This window comes from Coffea eugenioides, chromosome 9 (assembly GCF_003713205.1).
Source record: "Coffea eugenioides isolate CCC68of chromosome 9, Ceug_1.0, whole genome shotgun sequence".
Taxonomy (NCBI): Eukaryota; Viridiplantae; Streptophyta; class Magnoliopsida; order Gentianales; family Rubiaceae; genus Coffea; species Coffea eugenioides.
In genome coordinates this window covers 15,351,591-15,371,834 of record NC_040043.1, presented here as the reverse complement: position 1 = coordinate 15,371,834, position 20,244 = coordinate 15,351,591, and the positions used below count along the sequence as shown (strand labels likewise).

Sequence of the window (20,244 nt, the reverse complement as noted above, 5' to 3'; positions counted from 1 at the left end):
TACTATCCATTTGTTTTGTAAATATCAAAAGACAGGGATCAAGATCAACACGAATTCGGTCGGATTCTCTGATGCGAAAATTTTGAAAAATTTCAAATTCAAAATTCCGAATTACCGATTTCAAATTCGATACACACCCCTAATTAAAATAGGGAAACTCTAGTGTTGGCAATAATCAGTTCATCAGCAAAAACGAGTCTTGATTACTTGAGGAAAATGTATCTTTGGCAAGACAAGAGTAGTTAGTGATAATTAACCACTTCATTGATAGTTTGGTACATTTAGTGGATTTTACACCCTAGAATGCTTGTGTTTAGTTGAGATGCTCCAATTTCACTACTTTCAAGTGCATTGTTATAGTAATGATATTGCTTTACTTTTGTTAAAAATTCTTGATAGACTAAATAATAGAGGGAATTTTAGGCCTTAGTAATTGGTTTGTGTTTCTCGTGGGATATAACACCTCGCATGCTACAAAAGTGACTTGTATATTTGCAACAAATGAGATAGTTGGTTATAACTTTCGAGTGCAGGTTTGAACCTCATTATAAATAAATTATCTAATCTATATTCATTTTTACCCTAAAAAAGTAGGATCTAATTCAAACTATATTCATTTTTCTCAAAACAAAAAAAGGAATCGAAGCCAATCCATATTCATTTTTATCACTAAAAAGTGGGATCTAATCTTTTTGTACAGTAAAAAAATGACTATATGTAGATCACGTGGTGATTTCATCCTGAAAGTGGTCAAAAACTTAGATTGGGATAAAATTTTGTTAAGGTAAACTTGTAATGGACGTAAAGTGAACATTTTAAAAATGAATGACAAAAAATTCATTTGGCGAAATGTGAGGGACATTTTGAACGATTTTTCATACTTTTAATACCATATCTTTAGGCCAATATATAATCATATTATTTCAAAAATATACTAACTATGTCTCCTAGACTCTTAGTCCCCCTTCTCAATTGATCAACAATGTAAATAATAACCTTCTATTTTTCACCTTCCTTGAGAAATTTGAACAGAAGAAAAATGATACTATTTTTTATTGTATTCGTGAAATTTTATTCAGCAGAAAATAACAAAAAAAAATAAAAAAAAATAGTGAAAAAGTGAGGATAAAGGCCATTACAGCTATAAAACAATAAAGAACAAAAGAAGACATATTACGTTTTCTGGATATTTACTTATTTTCTGACATTTAATTTTACTTTGCATATCTTCTTTTTTCCCTCGTGCTTTGATCCAGTTCAAACTTCTTGCAAATATGCCCCGAACTGGCCCAGAAAATGAGTACCAAATCCATGTGAAAATCGACCTTAAATGTATCGAAAACTTCTATGTTCAATCACGAAAAAATTCAGGGCCTTAAAAACTGTCCAAAAACAATGCACCACAAGCCATTGCATTCACACAAACATAGTGAAAACAGAAGAAGCTTTAGCTTTGAAACTTGCTCAAGTATTAAAATCTTGCAAATCCCTCTTGCCCTGGCCACTCCAATCCTTCCATTATCCAAAAAGGTCAGCAAATCGATGCCCAAATCATTGTCAATGGACTTAATAGCTTGGGTTATTGGGAACAAGGGTTTTGGGAATTTACATACTTTGTGGGAAATTTTTTGATGCCAAGAACTTATTTTTTCAACTTGAGTTGTACTATGCCTCCCCTTGGAATTGGATGATTAGGGGATTTACTTTGGTGGGTTGGTTTGATTTTGCATCAATGTTTTACTATAAGATGTTGGGTTTTGGTACTTGTCCTGATAAGTACACTTTTCCTTATGTAATCAAGGCTTGTTGTGGTTTGCAATCGTTGAAATTAGGTAGATTAATACATGGGTCGATTAGAGATTTGGCTTTTGAGTTGGATGTGTTTGTGGGTATTGCTTTGATTAAATTGTATGCGGAGAATGGTTGTATAGATGAAGCGCGACGTCTGTTTGATAAAATGCCTGAAAAAGGATAGTGTTTTGTGGAATGTAATGCTTAATGCTTATGCGCAAGATAGGAACTTGGTGGATGATGTGCTTAGGTTGTATAGAGAAATGAGGATGACTGAAACTAAACCTTATTCAATTAGTTATGCTTGTATTCTTTCAGTTTGTGGTTTAGAACAAATGGTTTATTTTGGTGCTCAGGTACATGGTAATGTTGTCAGATGTGGGTTGGAGATAGAATCTTCGGTTGCTAACACTTTGATTGCTATGTATGCAAAATGCCAATGCTTGTCTGATGCACGAAAGTTATTTGATTTGATAACGCAGGCTGATTTTGTAACTTGGAATGCAATGATTGGGGGCTATGGTCAAAGTAGGCGTATGCCTGAAGCTTTAGATTTGTTTTGCCAAATGTTATCTATGGGTGCTATACCAGACTCAACCACCATTTACAAGTATACTTTCATTGTTTTCTGACTTGCAGTCCCTAAATCAAGCCAAGGAAATTCATGGTTACATATTAAGAAACAATGTCAATATGGACGTGTTCTTGAAGAATGCACTTATTGATATTTACTTTAAGTGCAGGGCTGTGGAGATGGCATCTAAAATCTTCAACTCTTGCCTTGCTGTAGATATCGTCATTTGTACTGCATGATTTTGGGGTTTGTGCTCAATGGAATGGATTTTAAAGCCTTAGAAATGTTTAGATGGGTGCTGGATAAGAAAATGAGGCCCAATGCAGTAACTCTAGCAAGTCTCTTACCAGCTTGTGCTGGTTTGGCTGCTCTGAAATAGGTTTGAAGACAGGTGTTATGTAGGAAGTTCAATTTCAGATAAGTATGCAAAATGTGGAAGGTTGGACCTAGCATGTCTAGCTTTCTTCAGAATTTCCAAAAAAGACACTGTTTCTTGGAACTCAATGATTACTAGCTGTTGCCAGAATGCAAAGTCGGAGGAAGCAATTGATCTTTTCTATCAGATGGGTTTAGAAGGAGCCAAATATGACTCTGTTAGGATATCTGCAACTCTTTGTGCATGTGCAGACTTTCAAGCACTGCATTATGGCAAAGTAATACATGGATTCATGATTCGAGGAGCATTTAGCTCAGATCTTTTTGCTGAGAGCGCAGTGATAGACATGTATGCTACATGTGGACACTTGGAATTAGCATGTACTGCTTTTGACTTGATGGAGTGCAAGAACGAAGTTTCTTGGAATAGCATAATTGCTGCTTATGGGAACAATGGACACCTTGAGGATACTTTGGCTCTACTGAATGAAATGAGGGAAAATGGATTCTAGCCTGACCATGTCACTTTTCTAGCCATAATATCTGCTTGTGACCATACTGGCCAAGTTGAAGAAGGCAAGAAATTTTTTGAATGCATGACCCAAGAATTTGGAATTACAGCTCGAATGGAACACTATGCATGCTTAATAGATTTGTTTCGCCGAGCTGGTTGTCTTGAAGAAGTACATCAAGTGATTAGGAGCATGCCATTTACTATAGATGCTGGCATATGGGGTACGCTACTCGAAACCTGCCGTGTCCATGGCAACGTTGAACTAGTTGAATTGGCTTCAAATCATCTTTTTGACCTGGACTCGCAAAATACTGGATATTATATGCCCCTATAACAAGTGCAAGCTGATGCTGAAAAGTGGGAAGGGGTTAACAAAGTAAGAAATATGATGAAGGAAAGAGAAGTGCAGAAAGCTCCCGGTTACGACGCGATCTCGCAACTCGGGAATACGTGGTTTGACAAATCTTCATTCGGGCAGAAGAGACATTTTGATGAGAGGTTGAAACCAAACTGTTGTAAAATTTCTGGAAAAGTCAGCAAGGAGTACAGCAACTATCACATGAAGATGGAAATTTTGTATGGTAGTCGTTTATCCCAAATCAGCAGACATGGGACCATTGAGGCACCTTGTGAGCGCAACTGTAGTAGTGCTAAAGATATGCTAAAGAGTCCATTGGATGAGGGACACCATGCTAGACGATCATCACCACTTGAGATGGAGATTTGGGGAGGTCCGAATGTCATGTATCTCACTAGGGAATAAGGCACTCTCGATAGGTTGTAAGTTCCAAGACCCATTTTCCAAACAATCGCTGACTTGCAGTCCTGGGCAAGGGACATATGCCTTCCCTGTAGCAAGCAAGCCCATACCCAACCAGTTTTCAAGCCAAAAGGATGAACCACCTGTGCATATCAACCGTCACGAGTGATCCTCCGCAAAATCTCGAGCTTGTAACAGTCATCGCCATGTCTTCAATCCTTTGCTGGACGTTGGTAACTGGGTTAAATGCGATTGTTGCCTGTATTTCACAGTCATGAAACGGGTCCATAACGTAGAGGTAGTTCGTAGCCACCACCAAGCTTGCAACTAAATGCCTGCAGCACAGCCTCTAGTGCCATGAACCCTAAGCCATCCTCTTCGACTAGTTTACATAGCTTCTTCCATTCCCTCTAATGTCTCCTCTCCTTCCCTTCCATCTCACCATAGAAGAAGGTGGCAAAACAGCATTCCATTTGGCGTAAAGTACTTGTTGGGGTCTCCAAAACAACCATGATATGTTGGGGTATTGACGTCAAGACGTGCTTGATAAGCAATGCGTGACCCCCAGCTGAAAATGCCTTGGTTTTCCAGCCAGCTAGCTTCGTTCTCATTTTGTCAATTATATGTTGAAAATTCACTCGACTTGGTCTGCTTTTGCTAGTGTGCAGCCTGGATATTGAAAAGGTAACTGGCGGCCTTTAATATCTAGCCATTGGGATATTTGTCATGATGTAACCGTCAAGCATTGTAAGGAGATAATAAAGAAGCTCTTGTCTTTATTGATTCGTTGCCCCGAGCCCACTTGATAAGTGTCGAGAAACTCTAGTAGTGATTTGATGTCTATTCACTCCCCCCTTCATAAAGAGCAAGACATCGTCGGCAAAGCTCAGATGTGTGATTGGGATACATTCCCTCGGGAGGCCGAATGGAGAGAGTTTACCCGTCAAGAGTAGGGCATTCAAGCCTCGGTTGAATGCTTCAGCAACTAGTAAGAATAAGTATGAGGAGAGTGGATCTCATTTGACTCCCTGCTCACCTTGGAAGAAGCCGAAGGGCTTGCCATTGATAAGCACTGAAAACCATGCTTCTTGAAGATTGTTCATGACCAAGGAAATAAACTAGGCATTAAATCCAAATTTACACAGCAACTTGGATAGAAATTGCCAGGATATGAAGTCAAAGGCCTTCATCATATCCATCTTGGGAATCATGTTGTGGCCCGAGTTTTTGTGTCTATCGATTCCAACAATTCGTGGCCCAGAAGGATATTGTCTGATATTTCCCTCCCTTTGACAAAAGCAGATTGCTCTGATGATGTCAGAAAGGCATCAATGATTTCATTCGCATACAAAGAATCTTCATGAATACCTTTTTTAGGAAGGTGCAAAGATTTATTGGTCTAAACTCGACAAATGTCGACGGCTGTTCCTTTTTTGGCAGCAGTGTGATTAAGGTGCTGGCAATACTTTTTGGGATTGGAACCCCACAAAAAAACCCTCGACTGCTTGCAATAGGTCTTGAGTTGTTATGTCCCAACAAGTCATGTAAAAGAACCCCGTAAAACCATCCACCCCTACTGCACTTTGGCCATCTAATGCAAAAACAGCTTTTTTGACTTCCTCCAATGTAACTTCGCTCATTAAATCCTCGTTTTGTTGGTGTGTAACCAGCCTTGGAATCGAAGCCAACAATTCTTCAATTGCTAGCTCACTATTAGGAGTGTTTTGGTAGGACAACAAGTTTCTATAGAAAGCCACTGCGCTCTGACCTATAGCCTCCTCGTCTTCTAACATGTTGTCATCTGCCTCTCTTGACGAATTGAGAGGCATGCCCGCTTGGATATTAGAGTGGAATGGAAAAATTTTGTGTTGGAGTCTCTCTCCTTCAACCACCTTATTCGTGCTTTTTGTTTCCAGAACATTTCCTCATCAGCAAGTGTCTTGAGCAGCCTCGCTTGTGTGTGGCTCCATTGGGTCTTTGGCTCTTTTGTCCCTTCCTCCTCAAGCAAGATCTCGCATGCTTTAACTTCTTCTTCTGCTGCTACTACGTCCTTGAAAACATCTCCAAACATGTCTTTGTTCCACTGCTGAAGTTCATGTTTGAGGCGCTTGAGCTTGAAGAAGAAAGCAAACATGCCATAGCCTTGAACGACTTGTTCCCAACTCTGGTGAACCGTGTCAAGGAATGTTGGGTTTTAGACCCATGTATGCTAGAATTTGAATAACTGTGGAGCAAGGGCGCTGCATTGCTTAACTTTCAGCAAAAGGGGCAAATGATCCGATCCTATTCTATTCAAAGGTTGTAGCGAGTTATCTTGAAAACACTACTGCCATTCTAAGTTTACTAGCTGTCCATACCATTCTAAGTTTACTACCATTTGATTTACAGTGAACTTGGTCAACACAAAGTTTATTCTATCAAGGTTATAAAGAATAAAATTGCATCCATTTTGCAGCTAAGGTAGGAACCTTGAATAAGCTAGTTAGCTATCAAGTTTGTTTCAGATAACAAGCAATGAGCATCTGATCATCAAAGAGACAGAGAAATGATAACCTCAACAACCAAGTCATTTATTGCCATCTCAAGTAAGTCTATGGTATTCAGGTCATCGAATTCATCTCCTTTACAAATGCAAGTAAGGAGCATTCGGCCACGTGAAAGTAACTTTTCCGAACGAATCCTTAGAAATATGGACGAGCAGATGACTTGCTTTGGAAGAGTAAATGCTCTTTTTGTTCGAACTGATCCCCAATTCAGTCACCAAACCGCTGGGAACCTGTTGTCTAAAGCTGGTAACTTATATAGTTGGATCATTTTGTTAGTGTTGCATATGGGAATATAAATCATGAGCCACGAATTAAATTGTTAATCTCATTTCTTAACTACAATAGTTTATCTCATTTAATTGTTAATCATGCTTCATTTAAATGCATTTAATTAGTAAATTTTAGGAATTTTATGTTTATTCATATATTTTTATAATAATAAAGTGAATTTACTATATGTTTGTATTTTCTTTTAAATTGTTAATTAAATTAGTGTCTTGACTATTTTGTTGGTTTTGGAGTATAAATAAGGTAAGTTCCACCTCATTTTACCATTACTTTAAGGAAGGTACTTTTTATTATTATTTTAAGTTCTTTTATGTGCTCCTATGTGTTTTTTATATGTGTGATTGCATGTTTTAAATGTCTTTTCTTTTATTTTATCTCATTCATTTTTAGCTTTCATTTATTTTATTTATTTAAATTTTGATTATTATTTGGAAGGCATTTAAAAGCCAAATTGTAATAGATAGGTGTCCAAAAAATGTATTCAGTTAGGCCATGTAATTAGTTAGATAGATTTTATTTTCACCAAAATTGTAATTAGTTAGATAAATGTAATGGATAGGTTTATTATTTTCAAAATTTCCCTTCTACATTGTAGTTAGGGTCCTTGTGATAACTCCACCTTCTCTTAGGGCATACCTAAGGGTTTGGCGGACCGCCTACCCAACTCTCGCCAGGACTCACTCACTAACGTTTTTGAAATAGCTGTTCAAGTCTCGAAATTAACATAAAAGCTTCATTTCCAGCCAACAATTCAAACTTAATTTACAATCTAAGAGTAAAACATAGGATTGCATTTCTAAAGATTTCAAATACATCCCATCTACAAAAGTACAAGTACGAGAGATTATATACACTAGTTCGCGGCTACTTGCTCCAACCTCCACCCCTGTAAGGAAAACAAAACTAAAGGATTGAGCTAAAAATCCAATGAGGTTCCTAAACAAACAATCAGGTAGGGAAACCATGGAAACATTACATTTAACAATTTGCATACTTTGCACAGTAATATCCAGTCATTCAAGAAATAAACATTCAATCATTGGAAGGATACGTGTTTATTTGGAGCAATTCATTCAAGTCATTCATTCATTCATTCGCCAACCATTTTCCTTATCCTTCCGACATTAGAAAACATTTGTAAGTGAAAACTCCTTCAGTGTTCTTGTCATTCGTTCATTGATATCATTGCATTGAATTCACTGGCCAATTCTCCACTAGATTTCGTGGTAATATTCGAGTATACCAAACATTGTCCCAGGGTCACCAGCAGCCCGACGGAGTCCGCTTCTGACTCGAGTTGACTGGCAACGAAGGGCAAGGACCCAATTCAGCCAAATGGCTTACATTCATGTACAAGTAGCATTCAATCATTGAAAATTCACTTTTGCTTGGGTCGAGTGCGTTAAAGTACACACTCGCCCATCGAAAATCCACTTAGCAATCATTGAAAAGCATTTAATATTCCAGCAACACTCACAACATTTCACATAGTCATTTAAAGCATACACATGCAAGGAACACTCATCTTTTAAAGTAGACCAAAGTTAAACGTTCGACTTCGGGTTGTGCTTCTTCCCATCGTTAAATCCTAAAAGTAATCAGGACAAGATGTCATGAGACTTATAACATATGTTCTTGACAAGAAATCCATCACAACTCCACATATATACAAAGTTTCAAATAACTAAATCAAGGATGGAAATTTTGCCTCTTAAAGCTGAAAATTGCACACCAAGACTAAAATTCACATATCAAAACTTAAAATTTCATATCAAAGCTAGAGTATCTCTTATCAAAGCTGGAAATTCATCTCAAAGTTAAACATTGAACAATAAAACTGGTAAAAACCATAAACATGCTTCCTTTAACTTCAATCATAACATATCTTGCATAAATCTCAAGAAACAAGTAAAAAGAGATGTTATCTAGGAATTTTACCTCAAAACCCCAAGGTGACAAGCAACTCAAGAGTTTCTTCCTCAAATAACTCCACCGAAGGCTCACCTCCAAACTTAACTCAAGGTTTATCAGAGTGGATTAAGGTTGGTCTTTGGATTCTTCACAAATCAAGCAAGGAAATCAAGATGAAAATTTGGAAGTTTTTCTCTTTTCTCTCTCTCTCAATTTCGGCCTTAATAAGAGAAAATGAAAGGCTTGTGTTGTGAAATTGCAAAATAAAGACTAAAGGAAAGTTTTGGTCAAAAATTGACTTGATGGTTGACAAGTGGCGGCTTCTGGTTTCCTTCCTATCTCTTTGTCTTTCTTGATTTATATCTAGTCTCCAAAATATCTAGAGTTTCTCTAATACACTCTTAACACTTCTAATCACATACTCCCTCTAATACCACACTTGTTCTCATCCACCAAATATAACGCACACATCTCACTAGTCGGTCAAACTACCATAATACTTTACGAAACTTAACATGTATCAAAATTATAAAAGGGAAAAGAGAAAAATCTTGAGTTAACCTTTAAAATCACCATCAAATTAAGGCTAACAAATAAACAAGTAAAGTAAACTAAAAGGAAATATAAATTAATTTTTCAAAAATAGGAGAAAATTTAAAATAATTTTCGGGTTCTCACACTTGTAACGATCCCACATCGATTAGGGAGGAGAGTCTTGGCTGCTTTATAACCTGTTGTGGGTGTCCCCCCACCTGACCGAGACCTTTTGGAGGGATGTTGGGTTTCTTGACCTGCGGGTTTGGGCTCTTCACTTGTTATGAACTATAGCCCCACCTCCAGGAACAAAACCACGACCTTCTGGACGGCTAACTGTGGGACAATATTGATCAGGGGTGTTAGAATTGGTATCAGAACCAACTCCTGACCCTGGTGTTGGATCTCCTAAAGGGGGTGGATTGTAACGATCCCACATCGGTTAGGGAGGAGAGTCTTGGCTACTTTATAACCTGTTGTACGTGTCCCCCCACCTAACCGAGGCCTTTTGGAGGGGTGCTGGGTTTCTTGACCTGCGGGTTTGGATTTTTCATTTGTTGTGGGCTATAACCCCACTTTCAAGAACAAAATCCCACCTTTTGAGTGGCTAACTGTGGGACAATATTGGTCAAGGGTGTTAGAGTCCCCAATATAATAGTTAGTTTTTATTTGCTTGCATGCTTGTGCCCTAATGTATTTTATTCATTTTTTTTAGGATTTTGTATCTAGATATTATGCCTACGTGCTCTACATGTTTTATATGTTTTATGTGTTTTGATTATGTTTTATGTGTTTTATTTATTTATAATAAATGCATGACGTCACCGCACTAGTCCAATATTAGTTATGGCATTTTTTCCCGATTTTTCACTAGTCCAATGCTAGTGAGAACTTGTAGAAATGGATTAGTCTAATGCTAGACCCTTTAAATCATTTTCACGCTAAATTCATACCTTGTGTGATATTTATTGCATCTCATGTATTTTTTCCTATTTTTAGGTTATTTTCAATTGCATGATATTTCCCCTACTATCATTCCCCTACCCTTTATATATTTGGACTATATCATTTAGAATTGCATTTCATTCTAGGGAATAAGAAGTAGACTAGTCCATTTGGTTGACAAGGTTAAGAGAGTCACCCTTCGAATTTGAGAAATGGGCGAATATGGCTTTTTAACCTTAGCACGCTATTACTCCTCTATAAGAAGAAAAATTGAGTCACGAATTTTAGTCTCCCATACCCGTTATATTGCATTTCCCTTTTCTAGGTCATGCACATTTATCTATATTATAATTTCCTTTTTGAGTCTCACCATTTGAACTTTTCATGATCTCTTCAAATAATCATTTCTAGACATCACAATTAATGTGATTAGTACCAATTAAATTTTGAAGAGACATTTTGACCCTCCCAATATCCTTTAGATCTAAATTTGTATCCATATAGAAGCATCCAAAATGTGATAAGTTTTATATATTAGATTAGAAAAATTTTTGACTAAATCTCGCAACTATCCTTGGTTAAGTTGAAAGGGTGTCTTAGATCAAATCTTTGTTTTCCTTTTTTCAAACATGACTCCCGAATTCTTTTCTCTTATTTTCAAAGATTTGGAGTCATATAAAAGGGTTTTATTTGTTTTTATTTAAAATATATTTTTGGTGAATTGATACACATAAACTAAATACCAAGTGACGACTCTACTGTTTTCTAAAAATCCTTTTTAGACTATTATTTTGGACTTAAACCATCGCATATTTTAAGTTCCATTTTAAGCCTTTTTTTATTTATTTTTTAAAATCAAAAAAAAAATTTAATACTATTTTTTCTTTTATTTTCAAAAATAAGGTGCGACAAACCCTAAACTAAACCACGTTCCATTATCGCAAAAAGTAATACACAGTGGATTTAAGGATGGGAGGTTGTGATTCACATGCTTGTTTTGCTTGTTGGCTGGCATCAGTTGCGTCAAAAGTTGGAGCACCCATTATGTCTGTCCCCGACCAAACTAGGCCCCAGCTTAGCATCGTCCACAGGGCGTCACCTGCTCATGTAGCTTCTGTCTGCAGTCTGGCTCTTACCATTATTTATGATTGCGACTGTCCCATACCACTTGCATTTTCTGTGGTGAGAATTTTTCTATGAGAATTATCTCATTGTTTTTACTTTTCTTTTTTTTTTCTCTATTTGTCTTTTTGGAGAATAATAATGTATTGGTATGCTTTTTTAAAATCTGAACCATGAAAATATTCGCAAGTCATTCATTTATTGTGTTCTGCTTCTTTTTCACATGTTGGAACATAGAGATGGAATAACTGAGAATTGAGCTTGCGAGATACAAACAAAAGTTTGAATGTCTTTCAAGATAAAGTGGCACTTCCTTCAAAAAGATAAAGTGACACTTAGCGAATGAATAAATGACAATTGAGTATGGCATCCCAAGCCTTCTTAGGCTTGGTGGTGCGGGAGGTCAAGGGTTTAAACTTTGTCTCCCACAAAAATTTGTCACAATGTGTGACGATTTTTTTTGACCAGTTTTGATGGAGTTTCTATTCACATCGAGTCCCCTCTCCTTCCCCTCTAGAATAGGTTAGTTTAGATTATAGGAATTCTATCGTACCGATAAAAAAAAAGAGTATGGCATTTACTAAGGAAAAGCCTAATGTATTTGAAGACAAAGTGGCCACTTTATGAAAGTTATTCACGAATGATAAAATCAGAAGTAGAGATACGGGGATGGTTACGACTACGGTAGAAAGTTCACTTTTCTGCCCATAGCAGGCAGAAGCAATGCATGGAGGCCAGCTGTGCTCTGTGGGACGCACAAAGAAGGATATCCGGACACCACTGAGAAAGCGGTTGTGCGTGGATGAAAAAATATAATACATTTTAAAATCACAATAAAAGTTCTGTTAAAAATTTATTTATTATCTAATGCCCAATATTTATATTTGATAAATTAAAACAGTTAATTAAATATTTTATTATAACATAAACAACTCTATGTCATTGAGTTGATTGAATAATATTTTCTTTTTTTTTTTTGACATTTCAACTAGTTGTCAATTAAGTTTCAACTAAATCCTTTCCCCCACACAAAAACCAACTAAAAACAAACTTTTACATGTCTGACTTCTCTGGCTTTTTGGCGAGAGAAATGATAAGATTATTATAGCAGCCTTTGCCCAAGTGGAGAACCTTTGCTGCATGCTTCGCAAGCCTGTGGAATAAGTCAGGCATAATAGCTTCTCCAAAATGACTTGCGAGGATGGGTTCGTAAACTGATCTAATTAATGATGCCACATACTCTGCTTTAATATGTTCATCGCCGTATACTTGGAAATGGGATCTTACTGGGTAATCATCATCAATAGAGAAGCCAGCATCATAATGGGCCTTAAAAGTCTCCAGGTATAAAATTTCAAAAGAACCTTCCTCCTCAACTATGCACTTTACTTCTTCTGCTGAAGGTGTAAAGAATGGAAGATTGAAACTAGCCAATTTTTCTTCCTCCAGATGTCCCTGCAGATATGCCAATCATCAATTCAATTCAAATTATTTGAAGCACGAGACTTGGAAATTAGCCAATTTGCTAAAACATCAACTCTAGGAAAAAAAAGGTACAGTTTTTTTCCTTAATTTCAAAATGAATATATTATTATTACTTGTGCTTTTAGTTCATATTATTATTTTTTCCAATACCTTTTCTAACTTGAAAGAATTATCTTATCTGTATTGGAGTTGTGTGACCTAACTTCTAATTAAAGGCTACTACCATCTGGTTTACGGTGAACTTGGTCTACACAAAGTTTATTCTATCAAGGTTATAAAGAATAAAATTGCATCCATTTTGCAGCTAAGGTAGGAACCTTGAATAAGCTAGCTAGCTATCTAGTTTATTTCAGATAACAAGCAATGAACATCTGATCATCAAAGAGACAGAGAAATGATAACCTCAACAATCAAGTCGTTTATTGCCATGTCAAGTAAGTCTAGGGGATTCGGTTCGTCGAATTCATCTACTTTACAAATGCAAGTAAGGAGCATTCGGCCACGTGAAAACAACTCTTTCGAATGAATCCTTAGAAATGTGGTAAAATCTTTCGTAAATTGATCCAAATATGCCTTTTGGACGGGCGGACGACTTGCTTTGGAAGAGTAAATACTCCCTTTGTTTGCACTAATCCCCAATTCAATCACCAAACCGCTGGGAACCTGCACGTCTAGAACTGGTAACTTATATAGTTGGATCATTTTGTTAGTGTTGCATGTGGGAATATAAATCATGAGCCACGACTTAAATAAAATATGTTATTAGTTTCTTCAGAAATCTCTTTCTTGGATTCCTGTGGATATCTTTAGAATTATTAAAGAAATTTCCATGCATAGTTACTAATGTGTTGAATGAAAATCATGAACTATTTTTGCTACAAGAAAAAGTAAAAAGATAAAGGGGATTAACTCAAAGACCTGAGATAACCAATGAAAACTGTAACAAGAGTGTAAAAAATGCATGGACTCCTCGGGGAAGAGTCTGCCGTAGAAAGAGCCAGGCATTGCGCTTATTAGGCACGATCCTATTTTGCGTCCATTTTCTTTCTCAAGTTTGCGGTAGAAGCATGGCAGCAACTTGAAAACCGAATTGAAATCATTTCGGAAAAGATCATTCAGAAAAATCTGAATGGTGGGACGTTCTAATTCATTCTTCTCTTCCTGGCCAACTTTGTCAATACTTTGCACAATGTCCCGAACTGTTAAAAGTGTGTTTGGTCCAGAAGCGCATCCCAAATCCGCAACTTTAATGCAGTTGTTGATGTTGGGCAAGTTGGCCCGCAACAATTCTCGTATGCATTGTTCAAGGACAGGTTTCACCTTGGCAAGAGCCAGCTGTTACACATACCAGTCCAAAATACAAATGTGAAGGGGGGGAAAAAAGACATACTAAGTTAGAGATCGACGTATCATAGCATGATTTACCACTACTCTGTGTGTGTGTGTTAAAGAGAGATAGAGAGACAGACAGACATTGTAGGATGAATTCTTGGCGTAGCTTGTATCGCCTTCACCTCCATTCATATGCAGGACTGCTTGGAGCTCCATTCATATGCAGGACAATCGAATTGCGACTGCTAAAGAAGGTGTCTGTTAATGATTAATTGTGCAAAATTTCGGGCTTAAATAGCGAAAATTTCATAGATGCGTGTGCGAACCAGCTACCTACGTGCGTAGAAGAGTCTGTCAATTGGTCGGAAAGAAAGCGCACAGCCAATGGGAACCAGACACGAATGATAAAATCAGAAGTTGAGATTTGGGGATAAAATATCTTATCTTATAGGGTTAAATGCAAAAAGCCCCACAAACTATATACCCAGTTGCAGTTTACCCCCTAAACTATAATAATAGACATTTTGTCCCATTGAATGATATGTTTGGACAAATCTACCCCTTTTATTTTAAGCATTGTTATTTTTCTTTTTTCCCTATCATTTTCTTTTTAAATTCTTCCTTTTTTTTCTTTAAACATTGTTTAAATAAGTAGACTAGATTAGTCAAAATTTGTTTATTTCTTAATTTCGTATGTCAATATTTTATAAAAAAAATCTATGGAATACAAGATTTTTTTTCCAAATGTTGGAGTCAATGTCATTTAAGAAATTGAACTTTTCAAATATATAATAACAAAATAGAGAAATTGATTAATCAATTATTAGTAGTATCAATAACAAAAAAAATGAACTACTATTGTTGTTTATTCTTATTTTTTATTTCACTACAAATAACAATTGCTAACTTTTCTTTTTTATGTGATATATAATATGTTACTTTTATTATAAGTAGTTGAGTAACTGTGAACTCTTAATTAGTTTATGGGTACTTAAATTGTTGAATTACTAGATTAATACACTTTACAATATAAGCTACATATATTTTGTAATAATAAAGAGTTTATGTCAAATTATTAAGAATAAATTTAACAAATAAACAAATTAAAAATAGTTTAAAAAATATTAAAATTTTTTATGTAAGTCTTTTCACATCGGAGAAAGACGTTGGCTAGTTCCACGAGAGAAGGAGAAAATAAAAGGAAAAAATGAAAAAAAACTAATAGAGAAAAAAAAAAAGAAAGGATTTAAGACAGTAGGGGTAATGTTGTCCAAACATATTGATACGAGACGCGGAAGCTACTTCGGATCTAGAGGAACACGATGAAGATTTGACGGAGTTGAACCCGAACTTGGACCACTCAAGAACAGATTTAACGGTAGAGGACGCCACAATCAAGTATGTGTGCTTGATTGATAAGTCAAGAACAGCCTAGGATCAACTCTAGGATGTTCAACTTAGCTTTTACAAGCTAAGGGAATTTGCCACAAGGAATGGACGAAATTCTGGAAATTTTATTCAATACTCTCAAAAACTGAATGTAACATGCGGCTTGAGGCTATTAATAGCCGTGACTAAGACCTAATAAACTGGAAAAATAACAAGGAAAGTTCGGCCAGCCCCTTGGGCCTTCACTTGACCGAAAGCTAGCCCAACTAACTAAGGAAAGTTCGGCTCAGCGAGGGTACTTAACTGCGGCTCAGCCCACCGTTTGGAGCTTGGACACTTGCATCTTCAATTGTAAGCCGCATTTTAGTAGTCGTGCAAGGATATTCCAACTCAATCCCTTCAATGCTCGGTTTCTCTTGGTTTTGGATAGCACGTACCAAGGCTTGGAGGGACTCCTTGAATCTCTTAGCTCGTGCTCGTGTCACTGTGCCTTGGGGCACCTTCACAGGGTCTACTTGTACACTTTGGGCCTCGTGCTCCACCGCATCACATATCATTCAAGGGGACAAATTGCCTATTATTATAGTTTAGGGGGTAAACTGCAACTGGGTATATAGTTTGTGAGGGTTTTTTGTGTTTAACCCTATCTTATATAGAAAAAGTCAAGACTTCTACTCTCATATTGAGCCACGTGGCTGCATTTGGGAAGGGAGTCTACTGTAGTATATTGATAAGTGTATGTTTTGAATGTTTTAAATGTGTTTTATTAATTAGTTTTGGTGTATTTTAATTAATTTTATAGCTAATTAACTAAGTTTCTAGTGAAAATATACATTTTGTGGTTTAAGTATCAAAAATTGCATTTCTATAGATTTTAATGGTGAAAATTTCATATTTTTGTAGGTTCAATTATTCAAATCATCAATTGGAGTGACTTGAGAAGATATTTGGATGATTTGAAATGATTTAAAGAAAACATGAACTATCAAATGTTCAAAAGAGGAAATTCAATCAAGAATAAAAGAAAGGGAGTTTTCCAACTTTGATACCTTGTGGTCTTTCAGCTATATCTTGAGTTACAACCATTGAATTGAGGTGATTCTTAAACCATTTTAACACTAAGAGATAGCTGCATATTTGATATGAAGACTTGAAATCTAGTTTAGTCGTTTTCTTTGTCGAAATACAGAAGTGCATTTTTATTGTCAAAAACTAAAACAGAGTTCTGACTAGTCGAGAATATTTTGGTTATTTCTTGGTCCACAGAGCTCCAAATTAGATGATTCTTGAAGCATTGAAAATGGGCTACAACTTTAATGCTTTTTACAAGAGTTAGTTCATCCTCCATCATCAAGAAAATACCAGTTGACATTGGACCAAAAACAGAGCAAAGAGAAGACTTGACCAGAAATGAGCAAACTTGAAAAAGAGAAAAACGTGGGTATAATATGCGACCTTAGGTCATGTTTTCGAGGTCGCGTAATCTTCATTTGTGGCTGCAGCTTGCTCTGCGACTTTTGCTTTGTTCACACAAGCTTTTTGACTACTTTTTCAGCAAGAATTTCGACTAGATATGAGCTAACAAGTATGGAGACATCAAGAAACAACCTTTTGATGATTCTAAAAGCCAACTAGCACCAACCTTAACATGATTACTTGGAGTTTTAATCCTCTATAAATAGAGGCCTTTGGGAAACATTTTCCCAACTTTAGGAAGGCTAGAGAAACTCCACAAAAATGTAGTCTTCACTAGAATTTCTTTAGTTCATTAATTAGATTAGTATAGTATAGTTAGTGTAGCTTATCCTTCTTGTATTTGTAACTAAACTTGGATGAAGATTAAGGAGCAAAATGAAGAGTTTGATCTCATGTGACAAGGGTGATATCTCTTATACTATTTTTTCTCTTGTATTTGATTTCATATTTAGTTATTATACAAGTTTGGATTTGTGTTTAAATATGTATTTCTAAAGTTTATACCTAGAGTTATGGATGAACTTGCTATATCTTATTAGTGATATTTACTTGGTTATTTGATGATATTATTTTGAGCAAATTATTTATTAGTTTTACTTTTCTAATCATGATTAACCAACCATTAATTATGATAATATTAACGTGTTAAATTTGCAATGAGAATTGGGATTAACAATAGTTCAATGAAGTGATAAACTTAGGGAATACACTCACAAGAGTAGAGGTACACTTATGTGGATTTACTGACTTGTTTCATGTAATTTCATAGAAGAAATAAGTTTGTAATTAATTTCATAACCACGAGAGTGGGTATGGTTTAATTACAAGTATAGTTGATTCACTACGAGAGTAGATTTCATATACATTAAGAAATTATGCCATAACTAGCCAAGATAATAACACTCACTTAATCGATAATTTCATTAGCGAGAGTAGTTAGGAATTTCATACCTCTAGAAGTTTTATATTTTTATTTTTATTACGTTTACTTCATGTTTGTAGTGTAGCTTTAATCTTTTGCAATTTGTGGTAATCTAAATAATAAAGGAGTTCGAAAGCTATCGGTAATTGACAATTTTCTCTGTAGGTTTGACCCTTAATACTCTATGCTCAATCACGCATAGTATACTTGTGAAAAATCGCATATGGGGTATTTTGAATTTTATAAATATGAAACTTGACTATGGATGAACTAATTGTTATATACATATCCCGTGCCCATCAAATTTTTAATGCCGTTGCCGGGGAAGATTTTGCTCAATATTGGCGCTAAGAATAATTTTATTAATTTAGACATTTTTTCTTGGTTTTCTTGTTTTTGTTGTGTTTATTGTCCTTTTGTTATGTTTAGTGTCTTGTTGTGTCTTTTATTTTATGTTTAGTGTCATGTTTTTGTATTTGTCGAGTCATCTATTTTTCTTGACTAAACTTGTTTTTGAATTACTTTAAAAGTATGTTTAGAGTTTTAAGGAGAGTAGAAAACATGAGGAGACAATGCTTGAGAAGTGAAATATCGGCAATGGATTATTATCAAGTACAAAGCACCTTGAATAGAGGTAACCAAGATGTTACCGAAGGTATATCATTTAAAAATGGTTTAAAGAGTTTAAAGGCTAAACTTGATATTATAATATTAAAAGTTCAATTGGACACCATTACAAACATGCTTGAGCAAAAGAGGAATGTTAATACTTTTAATTCTTATCATGTGATTTGTAATTTGTGTGGAGATTATCATGCTACTCATACATGTAGGCAAGCACACAATGTGAATTATTATGATGAATTTGGGTATTACAGTCCTTATTTTGATCAATATGGTCATAACTGGGGGAATTCTTATACTTATGATTGGAATAATCAATGTATTTATAGTGATTCTCAATGTTATCATGATTACCCACCCGAGCGTGTCCAATATGAATCTAAACTATTTTGGGAATTAGCCATAGAAAAGCTAGCTAATGCAACCTTAGATCGTTTTGATAGGGTTGAGCAAAGATTAGATGAATTAACTTCTCATTTTGGTAGAATACAAGATCAATTACACGTTTTGTGTGAAGTTATTTTTTCTAATCATGTGCAAGATGACCCTAACATGAATGATGGAAATGTTGTATGTCGAAATGGATTGCATTTTGATGGAAATGATGCATTTAATATACGTTTCAATGAGAAATTGTCCATTTCACAAGATCATATCCTTGGAACTAACTTTAAAGCTCAAGAGATGAGCATCAATGACTCATTTTTCATTTCTCTTGAGGAATGTGTTGAAAACATAGGTTTTAAATATATCGTCACCCAAGAAAGGCAAGCAGATGTTCCTTTGGTGAGCACTCAAGTGACGCACATTCAAGGTATTATTTATCCATCGCTTGAGATATGTAAGCCTCTTCCACCTCTCATACTATTAGAACATGTGGCTTTTGATATCAAGCCACCATTTATTGATCCATCATGTCTTCTAATGATGAATTATTCATTGACAAAATCTCGAAAAATGAAATTATATAGTCGAACCAAAGACTATAAACAAAAGCGCTAGTTGAGAGGTAACCCAATATTTTGATGACTAATGTTAATTCAGTGTGATTTTATGTTTAAATTATGCATTTAATGTATTGTTTTTCTTTTGTAGGTTTGGGAAATAGAAGTAAAAGTGATCAAATGAGATGAAAAAGGCGAAATTTGATTGAAAAACTCCACCCCTCGATTTGAGTATTTAATGTTTTTGATTCGTTAAAGAGAGGTAAAATACATATTTTGATCATTTTACATAGCGTGCATTGATTATTTTATCGAAAGAATGATCTAGTGTGCATTTTAAGCAATAGGGGTACCATGTGTAATTTAAAAAATTGAATCTTCTGCAGAAAAATTGCAGAAAAAAACGCAGCCTCATGGAAAACGCGACCTTAAGTCACGTTTTCTTGAGGTCGCCTATTCTATTCTACAATTTTTCAACAGAATACACGAGTACAGAAAACATGACCTAAGGTCACGTTTTCAAATGTAAGACAGAAAACGCGAGCCTGAAAACACAAGTTCAAGCTCGCATTTTCTACTCACATTTTTTAAGTTCTTTTAAGAAACAAAAATGCAGGCTGCCTTATTCTTCTTTTTCTTCTTTTCTTCTTCTCCTCCTCACATTTTCTCACACATACTAACACACAATTCACCATTTTCCTCTTTTACTCAA

The 20,244-nt window shown here is 35.6% G+C and overlaps 1 protein-coding gene and 1 pseudogene across 2 annotated transcripts; one reads left to right on the top strand and one right to left on the bottom strand.

Moving 5' to 3' along the window:
* The first annotated feature begins 1,747 nt into the window (after window positions 1-1,747).
* Window positions 1,748-20,244, top strand: part of LOC113782302 — a 42,554-nt pseudogene continuing 24,057 nt past the window's right edge.
* On the bottom strand, window positions 12,327-14,462 carry LOC113782754 (theobromine synthase 2-like). 2 transcript variants are annotated; one of them, XM_027328666.1, is made up of 4 exons: window positions 14,271-14,462; window positions 13,764-14,180; window positions 13,248-13,508; window positions 12,327-12,815 (listed from the first exon to the last, which is right to left on the bottom strand). In XM_027328666.1, the coding sequence occupies exons 1-4, from the start codon at window positions 14,391-14,393 to the stop codon at window positions 12,414-12,416; spliced, it is 1,203 nt and encodes a 400-aa protein (XP_027184467.1). In that variant the 5' UTR covers window positions 14,394-14,462; the 3' UTR covers window positions 12,327-12,413. The 2 variants fall into 2 exon arrangements, with proteins under 2 accessions (XP_027184467.1, XP_027184468.1); XM_027328667.1 differs by having other exon boundaries at window positions 14,319-14,461.

What these genes read in the sequence shown, in the direction of transcription:
- LOC113782754 (XM_027328666.1), bottom strand. Translation starts at nt 14,393, where the DNA reads ATGGAGCTCCAAGCAGTCCTGCATATGAATGGAGGTGAAGGCGATACA. An exon ending in CACACACACACAGAGTAGTG is followed by an intron (nt 14,181 to 14,270) that starts GTAAATCATGCT and finishes TATGTGTAACAG; the next exon opens with CTGGCTCTTGCCAAGGTGAA. An exon ending in TAAACGACTTGATTGTTGAG is followed by an intron (nt 12,816 to 13,247) that starts GTTATCATTTCT and finishes GCATATCTGCAG; the next exon opens with GGACATCTGGAGGAAGAAAA.